This window comes from Salmo trutta, chromosome 38 (assembly GCF_901001165.1).
Source record: "Salmo trutta chromosome 38, fSalTru1.1, whole genome shotgun sequence".
NCBI lineage: Eukaryota > Metazoa > Chordata > Actinopteri > Salmoniformes > Salmonidae > Salmo > Salmo trutta.
In genome coordinates, this window is record NC_042994.1 from 26,545,137 (window position 1) to 26,566,824 (window position 21,688).

The window sequence follows — 21,688 nt, forward strand, 5'->3', positions numbered from 1 at the left end:
GGTGTAACACTACTGAGTAGGTCCAAACTGCTCCTACACGGTGTAACAGTACTGAGTAGGTCCAAACTGCTCCTACACGGTGTAACAGTACTGAGTAGGTTCAAACTGCTCCTAGACGGTGTAACAGTACTGAGTAGGTCCAAACTGCTCCTAGACGGTGTAACAGTACTGAGTAGGTCCAAACTGCTCCTACACGGTGTAATAGTACATCATGTATGTGTGTATATAATGAACAGACTAGGTCTATACTGCTCCTACATGGTGTAACAATACATCATGTAGATGTATATAATGAACAGACTAGGTCTATACTGCTCCTACATGGTGTAACAATACATCATGTAGGTGTATATAATGAACAGACTAGGTCTATACTGCTGCAACATGGTGTAACAATACATCATGTAGATGTATATAATGAACAGACTAGGTCTATACTGCTGCAACATGGTGTAACAATGCATCATGTAGACGCCAGGACAGCGGAGTCAATCACCACCTTCCGGAGACACCTGAAACCCCACCTCTTTAAGGAATACCTGGGATAGGATTAAGTAATTATTCTGAGGTCAGGACATTGTGATGGCCACTCCAGTACCTTGACTTTGTTGTCCTAAAGCCATTTTGCCCCAACTTTGGAAGTATGCTTGGGGTCATTGTCCATTTGTGGAAGACCCATTTGCAATCAAGCTTTAACTTCCTTACTGACGTCTTGAGATGTTGCTTCAATATATCCACGTAATTTTCCATCCTCATGATGCCATCTATTTTGTGAAGTGCACCAGTCCCTCCTGCAGCAAAGCACCCCACAACATGATACTGCCACCCCCGTGCTTCATGGTTGGGATGGTGTTCTTTGGCTTGCAAGACGAAGAACAGAGTAAAATGTTGATATAGGACTCAATATAGGACTCGTTTTACTGTGGATATAGATACTTTTGCACCTGTTTCCTCCAGCATCTTCACAAGGTCCTTTGCTGTTGTTCTGGGGTTGATTTGCACTTTTCGCAACAAAGTACATTCATCTCTAGGAGACAAAACGCGTCTCCTTCCTGCGCGGAATGACGGCTGCATGGTCCCATGGTGTTTATACTTGGATACTATTGTTTGTACAGATGAACGTGGTACCTTTGGGTGTTTGGAAATTGCTCCCAAGGATGAACCAGACTTGTGGAGGTCTACAATTTTTTTCTGAGGTCTTGGCTGATTTCTTTTGATTTTCCCATGATGTCAAGCAAAGAGGCACTGAGTTTGAAGGTAGGCCTTGAAATACATCGACAGGTACACCTCCAATTGACTCAAATTATGTCAGTTAGCCTATCAGAAGCTTCTAAAGCCATGACATCATTTTCTGGCAATTTCCAAGCTGTTTAAATGCACAGGCAACTTAGTGTATGTAAACTTCTGACCCACTGGAATTGTGATACAGTGAATTATAAGTGAAATAATCTGTCTGTAAACAATTGTTGGAAAAATTACTTGTGTCATGCACAAAGTAGATGTCCTAACCGACTTGACAAAACTATAGTTTGTTAAAACAAGAAATTTGTGGAGTGGTTGAAAAACAAGTTTTAATGACTCCAACCTAAGTGTATGTAAACTTCCGACTTCAGCTGTAGATTCAACCCATTTAAAATAAGCAGATATGCTTTTCAAACATGCCAGAAGGCATCTAAAATGACGTAGTTAGACGCTCTGGTTGGGCACTATCAACTACTATCTGTGATGAACTGGTACGCTCTTTTCTTAAAATCACAAGCAGATTCCTTTACACACTTTAATTAATACTTTGCCATCCTCTAGGAATACATATTGTTGTATAGGTTTTCACCCAAATAAATAAATTTCAATTCAATTCAAAGCTGAGTGATGGCAAGGCATACACCTTTGGTCCAGTATACATTTATGAATGTATCTGCGACATACAGTATGTCGTATAATATTACCTAGGTCTACCTTTATAAATATTTAGTCCAGTGTACCTGTAACATATCATATTACCTAGGTCTACCTTTATAAACGTTTAGTCCAGTGTAGCTGTAACATGTCAGATAATATTACCTAGGTCAAGCTTCAGATCTGGAGGAAACCCTGGCACCATCCCTACGGGGAAGCATGGTGGTGGCAGCATCATGCTGTGGGGTGTTTTTCAGCAGCAGGGACTGGGAGACTAGTCAGGATCGAGGCAAAGATGAACGGCGCAAAGTACAGAGAGATCCTTGATGAAAACCTGCTCCAGAGAGCTCAGGACCTCAGACTGCGCTACACCAGCAATAACATCTGCTAAACACGTGTATGTGACCAATTACATTTGATTTGATTTGAAAGTACTGAGTAAAGGGTCTGAATACTTATGTACATGTAATAAATTAGCAAACATTTCCAAAAACCTGTTTTTGCTATGTCATTATGATATGGAGTGTAGATTAATGAGGAGGAGAAAAATAATTAATACATTTTTGAATAAGGCTGTAACCTAACAAAATGTGGAAAAAGTCAAAGGGTCTGAATACTTTCCGAAGGCCCTGTATTTAACATTATTAATATGACCAGTGATTCCATGTCTATGTATATAGATAGGGCAGCAGCCTCTAAGGTGCAGGGTTGAGTAACCGGGTGGTTGCCGGCTAGTAAATGTATGTATATAACATGTCTCCGATCCATTGGCCTAAATAGCGCCCTATCAAATAAATATGTGCTTTGATATATGACACTACATACCAAAAACAGGACAGGTCAAAGTAAAATGGACAATATGGAATGAAGGCTTCCTGCTGTATGATAGTTTCACTCCGTGGACAAAATTGTCATGATAATCAGTGTTTTCAAGTTTGTATTCGTACATTTTGGACGAGCTGATCCTAGCGAGGTAGAAGGAAATACTTCTGTATTTCCCGCTACGTTTTTTTGTTGTTGTTGTTGTTGCAAATAGGCACAAGATAACTACTTATGAACTTGGGGAATGGATCTTCAGAGCTTAAATAACCCCCAAAACCATCTTAAGCTTTTGTCAGGATCTGAGGGGTATAATATGAAGCAAGCTAGATCTACTCAGGCTTACTGTATAAAGCTAGCCAGCTTCAGTTAGCTTCACATTCTAGCTCAGGCTATATCCGTATTATGAAGGTGGATATTGATAGTGCACCAGCTGCTTACTCAAGCCTGTCACGCCCTGATCTGTTAAACCTGTCTGTGTGCTTGTCTCCACCCCCTCCAAGTGTCGCCCATCTTCCCAATTATCCCCTGTGTATTTATACCTGTGTTGCCAGTTTGTCTTGTTCGTTCAAGCTTACCAGCGGTTTTCCTGTCCTCTGTGCCTTTCCTCATCCTCCTGGTTTTTGATCCTGTACCCGCCCGCCTGACCTCTCTGCCTGACCTCTCTGCCTGACCTCTCTGCCAGACCCTGAGCCTGCCTGCTGTCCTGTACCTTTGCTCCACCTCTGGATTACTGAACTCTGCCTGTCCCTGACCCTGCCTGCCGTCCTGTACATTTGCCTTACCCTGGATTATTGACCCCTGCCTGCCTTGACCTGTCTTTGCCTGCCCCTGTTGTTACAATAAACATTGTTACGTTGACAGTCTGCATCTGGGTCTTACCTTGATTCCTGATAAAGCCTGTTGTAGCTTATAAGTGATAGTGCACCCACTGCTTATTCAAGCCTGTTCTAGCTAGGCTTGTAAGTGTTTATGTCGCACATGGCTAGTGGAACACCGACAGACAATGCCGAACCATCAATCCATGGAGGAGTCCCCCTTATGAAAAAATATTGCAGTAAGAGTACATTATAATTGCAGTATGCAGCACATAGTGCATCCAAAATAACACAGTGGACTGCAACTACTGCAGTTTCCAAACTGCAACCTTTGTTTGTCAGGGCAGTACCACATATTAATTTGTGCTGAAATCCAAATGAAGGAAAAGTTAACTTGCAAACTCAGCAGGCTGCTGTGAAGTAGGCATCTTTATTTTATTACATTGTTACTTGCCATTAATGTGATCTTTGGTGTGCTTATCAATGCACAAGCACATTTTTCACCACTCCTATCGATAAAATAGTTATTTATTCATACTAAAGTTTTACTGTGTGTGAAAACATGTAATGTGATCAGTATTTGAATATTTAAAAAATAAACAATTTGATCTATAAAATATTTAAATCAGTCTTCCTCAAATTAAATGGGACAAGGACGCAATCTTTTCGAGAGGGAGGAAAACCGATTTTCATTGGTCCTCAACTCGCAGCTCAGACACTTGATTCAGGATAAGTGGAGTTAGTCCTGAGGTAGCCTGCCCCAGACCAGGTAAGTTCTGAAGGATTCCTTACAATAGAAATCTACCTGGTTTAAAGGTGAGACACATTCGTGTGGCTTGTTATCTCGAGTTGAACTCAGAGTTAACCACTAAGTTACCTCACTAACTCCTCAAACCTAATTCATAGTATAGGTTTCAGGAGTAAAAACTCCAATATAACTGCATGTTTTACAGAATAATAAGAATTATTTTTTTAATCGATTGAGATATAGCTTATATGAAGACTAGCTACTTCTGAAGCACATTCTGTGCCCTATAAACTAGTTTATTAGAAATACAAAAAAATATTGAGACAAATAAGCAATTTGTGTAATATTAGGTTTAAACATGATGTAAAAGCACTATTTTCCTATTGAGATGCATGGAACATTGTACACGGTCTCTTTAAGAACGTTTGTGACGACCACATGCAAGAGAAATCATTCACTGCTATGATCTCCTGAAGAAGTTATCCCGTTTCCAATCTTTCTGTGCCCCCAAATGTTTGAATGTACTAATACAGTTAACAGGTTGTTATCTACCTGGCTAGCTAGATAATGAGGAAACAAACATGACTAAACAACATGTAAAAGAAAATTGTTAACAGCCCGCAAGTAGTTTTAGAACAGCAAGCGACATGGTTTATGAACGGAAAATGCGCCCCCCAATACGTGACAGGAAGAAAACAAATCCTGTTTGGTTTAGAAATGAGCAGTTTTCGCTGTAGTAATGGTGCAAGCATGACGCTAATGAATCTGTACTCAGTAAACAAGAGTACAGCGAAGCCTTATCATTACAAAAAGTATTTATCTGGGTGATATTTTTTTCTAGGCGCACTGGTGCTCCCGTATTAAAATTCCAGGTCGCACAGGAAAATATTAAGGAGCATGTGCGACTGAAACGGTGGGGGTGGGGGTGATAGTTATTGTCTCTTCTAGGGTGGTGGAACGCCAGGACATGGCCTGTTTTCCTCTACGTAGACTTACACCTGAGGGGTATACAACAACAGCAGGATCAATGAGTTAGCCAGCTATCTTTTATTTTGTTGAAAAGAGACGCTTGAAATGGGCATGGTCAGAAAAACGCATATCTAAGTTGATATTTTTGAATGAACCAGAAAATCCATAGTTATTTCTGGTTCTTTATAAAAGTTAGATGGCTACCTTATTGATCCTGCCTTGCAGTACACCCCTCTCAATATTAATATGTACATTATGGATAAATACTGTTGGAATAAGAATTGTACATTTTTCTCAGTCTGTACATTTGTTTATTTTTCACATACATATACAATGCAAACACAAGAGGAAATATATCACATTTAAATAGCACTTGATTAACACACAGAGAATATACACAAAGCCAGAGTTCTAAAAAGTTATAATTTAATTAAAAAGCATTACAACTGACCTACTCTATATTGAAACAGACATACTCACTCCATGTTCAATTCATGTTAAAAACATTGAGTTAACTTTGTACAATTTGATTTCATGTGGCATAAACAAATATACAGTCAGTCAAAAATATGAGACAAGTGTGTGCACTGTATGTGTTAAATACATCAGTTAATTAATGAGTTATGTTAAATCTCTCGTTCCACACTGAGAACAGTGGTAAGGTACTTCCACTGTCTGTGACCTCATGGTCTTTCAGGTTCCCTAATTAGGTAAATATCTTTCCAATATATATTTCTCTTCAATGTGGATTCTTTCAAGGCTTCCCTGCGGAGTGTGTAAGCTCATGTTTTTTCAGGTATCTTGACTGTGTGAAACTCTTTTCACACTGGGAACAGGGGTGAGGCTTCTCTTTTATGTGCGTCCACTCATGTCTTTTCAGGCCCAGTAACTGAATAAATGTCTTTCCACACAAGGAGCAGTGTAAGGGCTTTTCTTCTGTGTGAATTCTCTCATGTGTTTTCAGGTGCCCCAACCGGGTAAAACTCTTTCCACACTGGGAACAGGGGTGAGGCTTCTCTTTTATGTGTGTCCACTCATGTGTTTTCAGGCCCCATAACTGGATAAAACTCTTTCCACACAGGGAGCAGTGGAAATGCTTCTCTCCTTTGTGTAATATCTTATGTTTTGACAGGCCCCCTAACTGAGTAAAACTCTTTCCACACAGGGAGCAGTGGAAGGGCTTTTCTCCTGTGTGAATTCTCTCATGTGTTTTCAGGTGCCCCAACCGGGTAAAACTCTTTCCACAATGTGGGCAGTGGTAGGGCTTTTCTCCTGTGTGAATTCTTTCATGTGTTTTCAGGTGCCTCAACCGGGAAAAACACTTTCCACAAAAGGAACAGTTGAAGGGCTTTTCTCCTGTGTGCATTCTCTCATGTTCCTTCAGGCCCCCTAACTGGGTAAAACTCTTTCCACAATCGGAGCAGCAGAAAGGCTTCTCTCCTCTGTGCCTTCTCTCATCCATTTTCAGCTGCCATAACCGGGCAAAACTCTTTCCGCACTGGGAGCAGTGGAAAGGCTTTTCTCCTGTGTGTATCATCTCATGTCTTTTCAGGCAAAATAACATGGCAAAACTCTTTCCACACTGAGAGCAGTGGAAAGGCTTTTCTCCTGTGTGTATCATCTCATGCCTTTTCAGGGACCCTAACCGGGAAAAACTCTTTCCACACTGGGAGCAGTGGTGTTGCCCTGCTGGGTTGGACGTCTCTGGCTCCTCTGAGTCTAGTCTTTCACCTGCCAAAGAAAAATTGTGTTTATTTAAAAGAGAGACCTGAATGAAACAACTCTTCCTATGAGGTTGAATCCTAATCACATCCCTCAATAACCTGAGGCCAGTTTTCAAAAAATTCATAATTTAAAAAAAGTCTTATAGCAGAGCACTATAATCATAGATATTGAGGCCTACTGTATTTAAATCAATGTCATAAGCTGCATTTGATCCACTGGTAATACTGTTTTGTTGATGACCCACTCTTTGACGGTAAACACATCTTCCATTGTAGCTTTAAAGGGATACTGTGAGATTCTGGCAATGTGTTAGCACAATGACTGGAAGTCTACAGGTATGCTAGCTAGCATTGGCTAGTGAAACTACCTCTAACTTATTGTTTTGAATTGTTTAAAAAAATAATAATTTAACCTTTATTTATACAGGTTTTTCCTCATTGAGATAACATCTCTTTTTCAAGAGACACCCGGTCCAATAGCAGCAAGGGGAACAAAGTTTCAGACAAAACAACTTACATACACTAACACAACATTAAACAAAACTATAGGCACACATACAGTACAACAATTACATATTATGTAAAAAAACACAAATGTCTTGACTAAAAAAACAGCGGTCCTAAAGACAGTTATCCTCTTCTATGATATTGACATCGATCAAGTGTTTAAACTCCACCAACGAGACTAGATCATCAAATGTTAAAATGTTCAGGAGAGAATTCCAGGACCACGGAGCTGAGCAACAAACTATTTCTCCCATGACCTGTCCTAATTCTTGGTACTGTTAAAAGCAAATGAGAATGGGACCGTAATTGATATTTAATTACCAGCCTGATTTAAAAAAGAACAGCGTTAAAATGACATTTTACCCCGTATGGCCTTATAAATAAGTGTATACCAGTGTTAAAGTCTACGCAGGGTCAATGACGACCAGTTAACAGCGCTGTAGAGATCACAATGATGTGTTAGACGTTTTTGATTTGTAATGAACCTGAGGGCCACATGATACACTGAATCAAGTGCTCTCAGGGTAGTGGTTGAGGTCTGCATATATATAACATCGCTAAAATCTAAAACCGGCAGTAATGTACATCGTACCAACTCCTTCCTGGCCTCCAGGGAAAAACAAGCCTTATGCCGGTAATAAAAACCTATTCTCAGCTTGAGCTTCCTTATCAAGTTCTCCACATGAACAGAACATTTTGGGGCGGCAGGTAGCCTAGTGGTTAGAGCGTTGGGCCAGTAACTGAAAGGTTGCTAGATCGAATCCCCAAGCTGACAAGGTAAAAATCTGTCGTTCTGCCCGTGTACAAGGCAGTTAACCCACACACCCAAATATTTGTACACTTTGAGTAGGTTGAGCCACTGACGTGGTCTTCCTGTCTGGGTTGGCGCCCCCCCCTTGGGTTGTGCCGTGGCGGACATCCTTGTGGGCTATACTCGGCCTTGTCTTCGGACGGTAAGTTGGTGGTTGTAGATATCCCTCTAGTGGTGTGGGGGCTGTGCTTTGGCAAAGTGGGTGGGGTTATATCCTGCCTGTTTGGCCCTGTCCGGGGGTATCATCGGATGGGGCCACAGTGTCTTCTGATCCCTCCTGTCTCAGCCTCCAGTATTTATGCTGCGGTAGTTTATGTGTCGGGGGGCTAGGGTCAGTCTGTTACATCTGGAGTATTCTCTTGTCTTATCCAGTGTCCTGTGTGAATGTAAATATGCTCTCTCTAATTCTCTCTTTCTTTCTTTCTTTCTCTCGGAGGACCTGAGCCCTAGGACTACCTGGCATGATGACTCCTTGCTGTCCCCAGTCCACCTGGCCATGCTGCTGCTCCAGTTTCAACTGTTCTGCCTGCGGCTACGGAACCCTGACCTGTTCACCGGACGTGCTTGTTGCACCCTCGACAATTACTATGATTATTATTATTTGACCATGCTGGTCATTTACGAACATTTTAACATCTTGACCATGTTCTGTTATAATATCCACCCGGCACAGCCAGAAGAGGACTGGCCACCCCTCATAGTCTGGTTCCTCTCTAGGTTTCTTCCTAGGTTTTTGGCCTTTCTCAGGAGTTTTTCCTAGGGAGTTTTTCCCAGCCACCGTGCTTCTTTCACATGCATTGCTTGCTGTTTGGGGTTTTAGGCTGGGTTTCTGTACAGCACTTTGAGATTTCAGCTGATGTACGAAGGGCTATATAAATAAATTTGATTTGATTTGATTTGATTTGACTTGCTCTATAGTTTGTCCATCCAATGTAGCGATGACATGATTAGTAACATGCCTGGCATTTGAAAATACCATGGATTTTGTTTTACCCGAATTCAGAACCAGCTTTAAAATCATACAGATTCTGTTGTATGGTGTTAAACGCTCTTTGGGCATTTTCAAAAGCTAAAGATAAACTACTACCACTTGAATAAAGTGCATAAAAATGAAGATCCGCTGTTTCAATAAGATCCCCAATGTTGTTGATATACAAAATTAACAGTAGCCCAAAATAGAACCTTGCGGAACACCTGAGCACAACTCTATGGACTCAGACTTACAACCATCCGCCATTACACACTGTAGGATTTGATAGGTAATTTATTAACCAATCTAGAGCATATCTAGAGTAATTCCATATCATTTTAACCTTTGCACTAGCACAGCACGGTCCACGGTGTCAAATGCCTTCGACAAATCAATAAAGACAGACACACAATGTAACTTCTTGTCAAGAGCACAATGGATGACGTTTAAAACCTTCAATGTTACTGAAACAATGCTGTGGCCAGACCTAAAACCTGATTGCAATCTATTTAAGATGTTGTTTTCTTGGAGGTAGGCCTTCAGCTACCTACTAACTAAGGACTCCAGTACCTTTGACAGTACAGACAATTTTGATATGAGTCGATAGTTGTCAAGTAGCGAAGGATCTCCACCTTTCAGGAGAAGCAGCACAAAAGCATAACTTGGGGATTTCCTTAACATCAAGTGTGAGGTTAAAAATACATGTTAAGGGGGAGGAGAGCTAGGAACTGCACTGTTGAAGCTAGAAACACAAGCATTTCACTACACTCGAAACATCTGCTAAATATGTGTCTGCAACCAATAACATTTGATTTGATGAACCCTGATTTTATCTTCCATCTTTGTATCCATTTCACTCTTTTCAAAGAGGGGACCCAAAGTTCCTCCACTCATGCCTCCTAAAATAATTGTTCAGCAGGATGCAAAGTAAGACAAATGAGGACTAATGTCTGTATGATTTGTTAAATCTTTCAGGAAATCCAGAAGCTGTGTGGAGTATTCCCAACAGGCCAAGGACTGGGTATAGCAGAGTGTCTGAACAGAAGACATTCAACTTTAGAACCCCGTGGGTCCAGCAGGCTGATCAAGGACCCCGTGGGTCCAGCAGGCTGATCAAGGACCCCGTGGGTCCAGCAGGCTGATCTAGGACCCCGTGGGTCCAGCAGGCTGATCTAGGACACCGTGGGCCCAGCAGGCTGATCTAGGACCCCGTGGGTCCAGCAGGCTGATCTAGGACCCCGTTGGTCCAGCAGGCTGATCTAGGACCCCGTTGGTCCAGCAGGCTGTCTAGAACCCCGTTGGGGTTCTAAGTTGACCCACCAGACCTACCTCCCAACATCGCCCCGGGGGACACCAGACCTACCTCCCAACATCACCCCGGGGGACACCAGACCTACCTCCCAACATCGCCCCGGGGGACACCAGACCTACCACCCAACATCGCCCCGGGGGACACCAGACCTACCTCCCAACATCACCCCGGGGGACACCAGACCTACCACCCAACATCGCCCCGGGGGACACCAGACCTACCTCCCAACATCACCCCGGGGGACACCAGACCTACCACCCAACATCGCCCCGGGGGACACCAGACCTACCTACCTACCAAACTTTAAACCTAACTTTGCAACTACCTTTAGCTAGACAAATAACGGTGGTGTGATGTTGTGGAACGCCATCAAAAACATGTCATGCAATCATTGGTGTTTCAATCATTGGTGGTCCAATCATTGGTGGTTGTGTGCGGTGTGAATGATATGTAGACCACCTGGAACAGCACAATTCTCGACCTCAGGGGTGTATTCATACCGAAACACATGGCCATAGAAATCAGAATGAATAGAAGAACCTCTAACCCTGGTAAACTCATGGGTACACTTGCAATGGCTGCCTGGTGTTGTCATCAAATCAAAGTGTATTTGTCACATGCTTCATAAACAACAGGTGTAGATTAACAGTGAAATGCTTCCTTTCAGGCCCTTCCCAACAATGAGAAGAGAAAGAAAATAGAGAAGTAAAACACGTAATAATAAACACACAACGAGTAACGATAACATGGCTGTAAACACAGAGTACCAGTACTGAGTTGATGTGTAGGGGTACTAGGTAATAACATGGCTGTATACACAGAGTACCAGTACTGAGTTGATGTGTAGGGGTACTAGGTAATAACATGGCTGTATACACAGAGTACCAGTACTGAGTTGATGTGTAGGGGTACTAGGTAATAACATGGCTGTATACACAGAGTACCAGTACTGAGTTGATGTGTAGGGTACTAGGTAATAACATGGCTGTAAACACAGAGTACCAGTACTGAGTTGATGTGTAGGGGTACTAGGTAATAACATGGCTGTATACACAGGGGTAACAGTACTGAGTTGATGTGTAGGGTACTAGGTAATAACATGGCTGTATACACAGAGTACCAGTACTGAGTTGATGTGTAGGGGTACTAGGTAATAACATGGCTGTAAACACAGAGTACCAGTACTGAGTTGATGTGTAGGGGTACTAGGTAATAACATGGCTGTATACACAGGGGTAACAGTACTGAGTTGATGTGTAGGGTACTAGGTAATAACATGGCTGTATACACAGAGTACCAGTACTGAGTTGATGTGTAGGGTACTAGGTAATAACATGGCTGTAAACACAGGGGTAACAGTACTGAGTTGATGTGTAGGGGTACTAGGTAATAACATGGCTGTATACAGAGTACCAGTACTGAGTTGATGTGTAGGGGTACTAGGTAATAACATGGCTGTATACACAGAGTACCAGTACTGAGTTGATGTGTAGGGTACTAGGTAATAACATGGCTGTATACACAGAGTACCAGTACTGAGTTGATGTGTAGGGTACTAGGTAATAACATGGCTGTATACACAGAGTACCAGTACTGAGTTGATGTGTAGGGGTACTAGGTAATAACATGGCTGTATACACAGAGTACCAGTACTGAGTTGATGTGTAGGGTACTAGGTAATAACATGGCTGTATACACAGAGTACCAGTACTGAGTTGATGTGTAGGGATACTAGGTAATAACATGGCTGTAAACACAGGGGTAACAGTACTGAGTTGATGTGTAGGGGTACTAGGTAATAACATGGCTGTAAACACAGGGGTAACAGTACTGAGTTGATGTGTAGGGGTACTAGGTAATAACATGGCTGTATACACAGGGGTAACAGTACTGAGTTGATGTGTAGGGATACTAGGTAATAACATGGCTGTAAACACAGGGGTAACAGTACTGAGTTGATGTGTAGGGGTACTAGGTAATAACATGGCTGTAAACACAGGGGTAACAGTACTGAGTTGATGTGTAGGGGTACTATGTAATAACATGGCTGTAAACACAGGGGTAACAGTACTGAGTTGATGTGTAGGGGTACTAGGTAATAACATGGCTGTATACACAGAGTACCAGTACTGAGTTGATGTGTAGGGGTACTAGGTAATAACATGGCTGTAAACACAGGGGTAACAGTACTGAGTTGATGTGTAGGGATACTAGGTAATAACATGGCTGTAAACACAGTACCAGTACTGAGTTGATGTGTAGGGGTACTAGGTAATAACATGGCTGTAAACACAGAGTACCAGTACTGAGTTAATGTGTAGGGTACTAGGTAATAACATGGCTGTATACACAGAGTACCAGTACTGAGTTGATGTGTAGGGTACTAGGTAATAACATGGCTGTAAACACAGGGGTAACAGTACTGAGTTGATGTGTAGGGGTACTAGGTAATAACATGGCTGTATACACAGAGTACCAGTACTGAGTTGATGTGTAGGGTACTAGGTAATAACATGGCTGTATACACAGAGTACCAGTACTGAGTTGATGTGTAGGGGTACTAGGTAATAACATGGCTGTATACACAGAGTACCAGTACTGAGTTGATGTGTAGGGGTACTAGGTAATAACATGGCTGTATACACAGAGTACCAGTACTGAGTTGATGTGTAGGGTACTAGGTAATAACATGGCTGTAAACACAGGGGTAACAGTACTGAGTTGATGTGTAGGGGTACTAGGTAATAACATGGCTGTATACACAGAGTACCAGTACTGAGTTGATGTGTAGGGTACTAGGTAATAACATGGCTGTATACACAGAGTACCAGTACTGAGTTGATGTGTAGGGGTACTAGGTAATAACATGGCTGTATACACAGAGTACCAGTACTGAGTTGATGTGTAGGGGTACTAGGTAATAACATGGCTGTAAACACAGAGTACCAGTACCGAGTTGATGTGTAGGGTACTAGGTAATAACATGGCTGTAAACACAGAGTACCAGTACTGAGTTGATGTGTAGGGGTACTAGGTAATAACATGGCTGTAAACACAGGGGTAACAGTAGTGAGTTGATGTGTAGGGGTACTATGTAATAACATGGCTGTAAACACAGGGGTAACAGTACTGAGTTGATGTGTAGGGGTACTAGGTAATAACATGGCTGTATACAGAGTACCAGTACTGAGTTGATGCGTAGGGGTACTAGGTAATGGAGGTAGAGATGTACATATAACTAGGAATAAAGTGACAGATAATAAACAATAGCAGCAGTGTGTGTGATGTGAGTCAAAGTTAATGCAGATAGTCCAGGTAGCCATCTGGTTAATTATTTAGCAGTCTTATGGCTGTTCAGGGTCCTGTTGGTTCCAGACTTCACACATCGGTACCTCTTGCCGTACGTGATACAATCATTTCCATGGTAACGTAGAATGTTCATTCAAATGATGCTAACGGATGTGGCTCTTGCAATGGAATGTATTTTTTGTAATGTCAGTTGAGTTGATTCAACAAATCACAGCACAGACTGATGGGAACACTTCCTGTTTTTACTTCCTGCTTTGCTCCAATGGGAACAGTCGCAATGACCGACAGTCCTCCCATTATGACATCATCGTCTTGAATGGGAACACCCGTTCTGTTAAATGAGGGGATTTGATTCATCTGGCGCCCAGTGAGGCTTGTTTTACAACCTGGTGAAGTTCTGGAACCGGGCTGCCTCCCAGGTCTGAGCCAGCACATGGAGTAATGAGGAGGATTCTGTGGGAAGATCTCAATTGCATACTCCTCACGTCGCCTCTGCTCATCTCCTTCTCAAAACACACATTGGATGAGAGACAGAGGTCCTCTGGATTTCTCATCCAATGGGTTTTGAGAAGGAGAGAGGACACAAAGACTATGCAATTGGGATCTTCCCTGCGTTTTACATAAACCCCACAGTTCTCAAACATTGTACCTAGAGATCTACTGTCCTGTAGGTTCTCAATCCAACCCTAATCAAGCCCAGCTGTTGGAGTCAAAATCTACAAGACGGTTGCTCTCTAATTCTACTAACGTGCCACGTTATTTGCGCAAACCTACCATGTTAATTATCCTAACCTGCTACGAAGGTCACTTATGCTAGTCAAAACCGGCAGACGTGCCCTAAGAACAGTCTTGGTTTCCACTAATGCGCCACAGCGCTCTAGGCAGAGACCCCGTTTATAGCTCAGTGGCAGAGACACTGCAAATTGAACTCGGTGAGATACTCCTAAATTGATAGTGCAGTTTGTTTAGTCAATTTTACAGCAGCTAGCTACTTCACATGCAAGGAACAGAGCGCAGGCTTTTTTTGCGCCTTTCTCAAATCATCAATAACCTCTAGTCGCATCATGCAGCCCATACATCTTCTGATTTCTAAGACTTTCTAAGGTTTGTGTCATTCACAAATAGTTGAGAAATGACTGGAAATCTAGCATCTATGACCTGTTTCAAATGATCACCTTTACACTCAACATAGTCACTTCATATGCACACTCTCGCTCCGGAATGGGAAAAATATCCTTTCTATTCAGCCAAGTTAAATTATATCCTTCTTATTATAAAATAGTAACAGGAAACAGAAGTTTGGGCACCGCTGACCTAGAATCACTTGGAGTAAGGTTACCGATGTCACTAATACATGAAACAGACATTAGAATTCCCATTTTAAAGTTTCCTGATTTTAAAAATCAGTATTCCTGTTAATAATTAAAAAATGTAATTGATTCTTATCCACATGTGGTATAGACATTGTTACCTTCCCACAAGACAAACTGAAAATGTCTCTCACAAACAAGGGAACTAACAAAGAAACTCACTGGGACAACCAAAACCAGAGGTGGGGTTGTAGAAGGGGTTCTGAAAGACATCCATGAAAGTTGACATTCAACTAGAAAATGTGCCATAAACAATTCCCACCATGGATGCCCACTGAGGAGAGCCAAACGAAAAGACAAGCCCCCACCAACTTAAGATAGGGAGTAAACAGAAAGCAGAGCTATACGAAACAGGGAAGACGGATAAAAGGCTTGGTTTCAGAACTTAAACTGGGAGAGCCAACAAAAGTCATTACTCTCTCAACATCTCTCATGCCAACTGATGAACAGGCCAGCAGGTCTTAAGTATCACCTGGACCAGCACTGCTGAAACACCTTCTGACTAGCGAGATGACAAGCCAGTACGGGTGAAACACCTTCTGACTAATGAGATGACAAGCCAGTACGGGTGAAACACCTTCTGACTAGCGAGATGACAAGCCAATACGGGTGAAACACCTTCTGACTAATGAGATGACAAGCCAGTACGGGTGAAACACCTTCTGACTAATGAGATGACAAGCCAGTACGGGTGAAACACCTTCTGACTAATGAGATGACAAGCCAGTACGGGTGAAACACCTTCTGACTAGCGAGATGACAAGCCAATACGGGTGAAACACCTTCTGACTAATGAGATGACAAGCCAGTACGGGTGAAACACCTTCTGACTAGCGAGATGACAAGCCAGTACGGCTGAAACACCTTCTGACTAATGAGATGACAAGCCAGTACGGGTGAAACGCCTTCTGACTAATGAGATGACACGCCAGCACTGTTGAAACTAGAGGTCGACCGATTACTCGGAATGGCCGATTAATTAGGTTGATTTCAAGTGTTCATAACAATCGGTAATCAGTATTTTTGGACACCAATTTGCCATATTTTTTTTTTTTACACCTTTATTTAACTAGGGAAAATGTGTCACTTCTCTTGCAAACAGAGTCAGGGTATATGCAGCAGTTTGGGCCGGCTGGCTCGTTGCGAACTGTGTTTAGACTATTTCTTCCTAACAAAGACAGCCAACTTCGCCAAACGGGGGATGATTTAACAAAAGTGCATTTGCGAAAAAAGCACAATCGTTGCACGACTGTACCTAACCATAAACATCAATGCCTTTCTTAAAATCAATACACAGAAGTATATATTTTTAAACCTGCATATTTAGCTAAAAGAAATCCAGGTTACCAGGTGAAATTGTGTGACTTCTCTTGCGTTCATTGCACGCAGAGTCAGGGTATATGCAACAGTTTGGGCTGCCTGGCTCGTTGCGAACTAATTTCCCTGAATTTTACGTAATTATGACATAACATTGAAGGTTGTGCAATGTAACAGGAATATTTAGACTTAGGGATGCCACCCGTTAGATAAAATACGGAACGGTTCCGTATTTCACTGAAAGAAAAAAAGTTTTGTTTTCGAGATGATAGTTTCCGGATTTTACCATATTAATGACCTAAGGCTCGTATATCTGTGTGTTTATTATATTATAATTAAGTCTATGATTTGATAGAGCAGTCTGACTGAGCGGTGGTAGGCAGCAGCAGGCTCGTAAGCATTCATTCAAACACCTGACTAGCGAGATGACAAGCCAGTACGGGTGGAACGCCTTCTGACTAACGAGATGCCACCAATCAGTGCACAATTACTTTAGCAAAAAGCAGTTTGTGAGTAGTTTCAAAACGAATGAGCTGCTATACAACAGTGAATACACTGACCACAGAACTGTAACAGAAGCAGATTGTAGTCTAATCCACACACCACTGTTCTTACTTGAATCTGAATCTCCCTCTTCTTCTCCTCTCACAGTCCCACTCAGACCCGGTGTTTTCCTGCAGTCGACCAGCCGCACAGACACCCTCTTCAGACCCCACAGTAAGGCAGCAGTGGGAGAGGCACGACCTGGGGACCCTGGGAGAGGGAAAGACATGTCCTGGAACCCACAAAAATAAACAATCAATTTAGGGTGGGAAACACTCTCCTACCTTGATTCCTCTCCTTCTCTGGACTATAAATGCATTGAAGGAGAAAGTCCATGAGGAACCTCAGATCAGAAACTCTCCTACCTTGATTCCTTGGTTCCTCATTCTCTGGACCTCCTGCTATAAATGCATTAGAGGAGAAAGTCCAATCAGAATCACCTGTATTTGCCAAAAACATTCACATATATCAGTATTTCAGTATTCTCCTCCAATGCATTAATAGAAGGAGGTCCAGGAACCAAGGAAGGACTGTTGAGAACCAGAAACACTTTGTGACTGGGATGTACTCACACCACACCCCCTCTGCTCTGGGGTGTGGCTCTCTGGAGCCGACTCCGCTTTCAGCCTGTTGCTAGGAAACCAATCCTTGTCTTTCACGTCCCATTCTTTGTTGCAGTGAATAGAATCGTCATCACCACCAAACTGTCTGGGATTCACGGGTACCACATTAGATACCACAGTAGATACGTCCTGTACCTTTCTGATGTCCTCCTTCACTGTAGAGCCCTGGGAGGGACAGAAAACTGCATATTGCCTCGTTTTTGGATCTGTAAAAGGGAAGAGTTTGACTACCGGTAAAAACAAAGGTTATAGCTTGCTCTCTCTCATCATGATTCCAAACATTTCACTTATCATCCTAGGACCTTCAGTTGGAGAGCAATAGACGAGCAAACTCTGAATACAAACTAAACCAAAAACATAAACCCACACCCGGGTTCAACTGCATAGCGTGTCCCGTTAAGACAATACTCACTGGTGTTAATCGGATCTTCAGTCTCCTCCTCTTTCACTACAAAAGGTTCTTCTTCTTTCAATGTGATATCCTCCTCTATCTCATTTTTGATTCTGAAAGCTTCTACCTCCCCTTCTTCCACTATGACAACCTCTATCCCCTCTTCCTCTTTCACTGTGACAGCCTCTATCCCCTCCTCCTCTTCCTCCTTTTTAATTCGACAAGCTTCTTCCATTCCTATCACTGTAATATCCTCCTCCTCTTCTTCTTTAACGACAATGTTCATCCCCAGAGCTGCTTTCTCCGTCCAGCAGACCTCTTCACTAGCAGGAGGAGAGTAGCTTAGTGAGCTCATTGTCAGGGATGTTAGCTAGCTAGCTTTCATTAGCGACTAGCCTAGTGCTAGGCTCGGTAACACATTTGCAAATTTAACACGCAAATTACGTTTAAATGGACCAGTAGATACGTTAACAGAACTGTGTTTAAATCACTGGGATGGATTTGCGTAGCTACACAAACATGGTGTACAGAGCTTCAATGTTTCTGCTTCTTGTCGGTTAGCAAGATACCGAGGTGGATGAACCGTGTCGTTCCAGAAGCGTCCAAAGCAGTCGGTCGTCACTAGTTACCACAGCCACAAAGTCATAAACCCCACCCATTTCTACAATTTATCTTCTTCAAATTTGATTTCAACCTTAACCCTAAACACATTGCTAACCTTATGCCGAAATCTAAATTAACACCAAAAATCAAATGTTTGATGTCATTAATTTTTCGATATAGCCAATTTTGACTTTGTGGCTGTGGTAACTAGTGGAAACCAGTGTGTCCACTACATCGTACGTCACGCGAGAAGCATCACCTGAAAAACTCACTTCGCCATCTGCTGACTGGAGTGGGTAACACAGTTTATAAAAAGATTCACTACATCGTTTTTTTCTGGCAAACATTATCATTACAAATAACTCCAAATAAGTAAATGTGTCTTCCTCTTTTTGAACCTGTTGTACTGTATATGTTGAGGGTTTCCTTCATGTGTTCATCTCCCAGGTGCTTGTAAGGACACAGATGACAGACAGACAGGTAGGATCCAGTTAGGGTGGTTTAATGCTGATTCACATGGAACAGCTCAGTGATGGGCTAAGGTGGTTTAATGCTGATTCACATGGAACAGCACAGTGATGGGCTAAGGTGGTTTAATGCTGATTCACACAGAGCAGGAACAGCACAGTGATGGGCTAAGGTGGTTTAATGCTGATTCACACAGAGCAGGAACAGCTCAGTGATGGGCTAAGGTGGTTTAATGCTGATTCACACAGAGCAGGAACAGCACAGTGATGGGCTAAGGCACTAATGGCTTGACAATTGTTTTAACCAAGAGTATGTATGGTTCTGAAAGTAAAATGGGACTTCACTAGTTTGGAAGATACAGCCTGACAACATGGCTGTGACGTCACCAATGAAAGATCAACGAGATGCTGCCACACAGCAGTAGAAGCAGCAGTAATCAACTGTTTTGGGCAAATGTGAAAACAAACCCCCTAACGGTCCCACTCATAGAGGTTGTATGTGGACACCTGCTTGTCCAACATCTCATTCCAAAATCAATGGCATTAATATGGAATTGCTGCTGTAACAACCTCCACCCTTCTGGGAAGACTTTCCACTAGATGTTGGAACATTGCTGGGGGGGTGGGGGCTTGCTTCTATTCAGCCACAAGAGCTTTAGTGAGGTCGGCCACTGATGTTGGGCGATTAGGCCTGGCTCACAGCAGGCGTTCCAATTCATCCCAAATGTGTTCGATGGGGTTGAGGGCAGGGCTCTGTGCAGGTCAGTCAAGTTTTTCCACACCGATCTCGACAAACCATTTCTCTATGGACCTCGCTTTGTGCACAGGGACATTGTCATGCTGAAACAGGAAAGGGCATTCCCCAAACTGTTGCTACAAAATTGAAATCACAAAATCATCTAGAATGTCATTGTATGCTGTAGCGTTAAGATTTCCCTTCACTGGAACTAAGGGGCCCAGCCCGAACCATAAAAAACAGCCCCAGACCATTATTCCTCCTCCACCAAACTTTACAGTTGGCATTATGCCTTCGAGCAGGTAGCATTCTCCTGGCATCTGCCAAACCCAGATTTGTTCATTGTGCTGCCAGATGGTGAAGCGTGATTCATCACTCCAGAGAATGCGTTTCCACTGCTCTGTAGTCCAAAGGAGGCGAGCTTTCCATCATTCCAGCCGACGCTTGGCATTGCGCATGGGATCTTAGGCTTGGCTGCGGCTGCTCGACCATTGAAACCCATTTTACAAAGCTCTCAGACAAATAGTTATTGTGCTGACGTTGCTTCTAGAGGCAGTTTGGAACTCAGTAGTGAGTGTTGCAGCCGAGGACAGAGGATTTTTACGCACTTGGCGGTCCTGTTCTGTGAGATTTTGCCACTTCACAATAACAGCACTTACAGTTGACCGGGGCAGCTCTAGCAGGGCAGACATTTTACGAACTGACTTGTTGGAAAGGTGGTATCCAATGACGTTGAAAGTCACTGAGCTTTTCAGTAAGGCCATTCTACTGTCATTGCTTGTCTATGGAGATGGTTATATAACTGTCAGCAGCGGGTGTGGCTGAAATAGCCGAATCGACTAATTTGAAGGGGCGTCAACATACTTTTGTTGAGAGAGGACTAATGACTTTTAAATGGTATTTAAAGGGCTAGACCCAACCCTTTCAGGTTGATGAGGTGAAAAAATCAAAATCCACTCATTTGAAGGGGCGTTCACATACTTTTGTATATCTACTGAACTTATAGGTTGTTTACTCTGTATAACTAATGTGTATTTTAAAATATATATATATATATATATATATATTTAACCTTTAAGAACAGATTCTTATTTACAATGAAGGCCTACCCCGGCAAAACCCGGACGATGCTGGGCCAATTGTGCGTCCGCCCTATTGGACTCCCAATCACGGCCGGATGTAATACAGCCTGGATTCAAAACCAGGTACTGTAGTGACCCCTCTTGCACTGAAATGCAGTGCCTCAGACTACTGTGCCACTCGAGAGCCCAGGGTAATGCTGGCTTCCCTTCTCTATGAATAAGGAGGTAATGTTTTCTACGTAGCAGGGATTCCCCTTAAGAGTGCACAGTTGATCCCCATCTCCACTGCTGTAGCAGTCGGCTACATAAAATAACGATATAAAATAATCGCAAATCTTTTAGGTGGAAAAGTTCACATTTCCTGACTCAAAACCAATAGTACTTTGGACAAAAAAATAACTCAGTCTGCCACACGCTTTCAATAAAACAACGAATTTGTCCACACTTCGCGGATTTCTGAATCATGAATTAGCTGGCGAAGTAGCAGAGCTAGGCCTGCATCCAACAACGTCGCGAGTCACGTTTTTGCAGCTGTTTCAGTACAGAACTACAGGGAGAGAGAGGGAGAGAGGCTAAACTCCACTGGACTAGTTTCATAGTACTGAATTACTTTAGCATTTCTTGATTTTTAAGAGTTGATTGACATCAAAATCCATCTGTATAAGATAGAAAA

General features: G+C 42.6%; 1 protein-coding gene across 1 annotated transcript in view; it reads right to left on the reverse strand.

Annotated features, from left to right (window-relative positions):
• LOC115178568 (zinc finger protein 239) overlaps nucleotides 1-19,010 on the reverse strand; it is a 39,995-nt gene extending 20,985 nt beyond the window's left edge. The window contains exons 1-4 of the mRNA XM_029739823.1: nucleotides 19,003-19,010; nucleotides 17,686-17,821; nucleotides 17,479-17,514; nucleotides 17,186-17,345 (exon numbers count right to left, since the gene is read on the reverse strand). Coding sequence (XP_029595683.1) covers nucleotides 17,186-17,345; nucleotides 17,479-17,514; nucleotides 17,686-17,821; nucleotides 19,003-19,010 — 340 coding nt within the window. The remainder of the gene's footprint in view (nucleotides 1-17,185; nucleotides 17,346-17,478; nucleotides 17,515-17,685; nucleotides 17,822-19,002) is intronic.
• Between the last annotated feature and the right edge of the window lie 2,678 nt (nucleotides 19,011-21,688).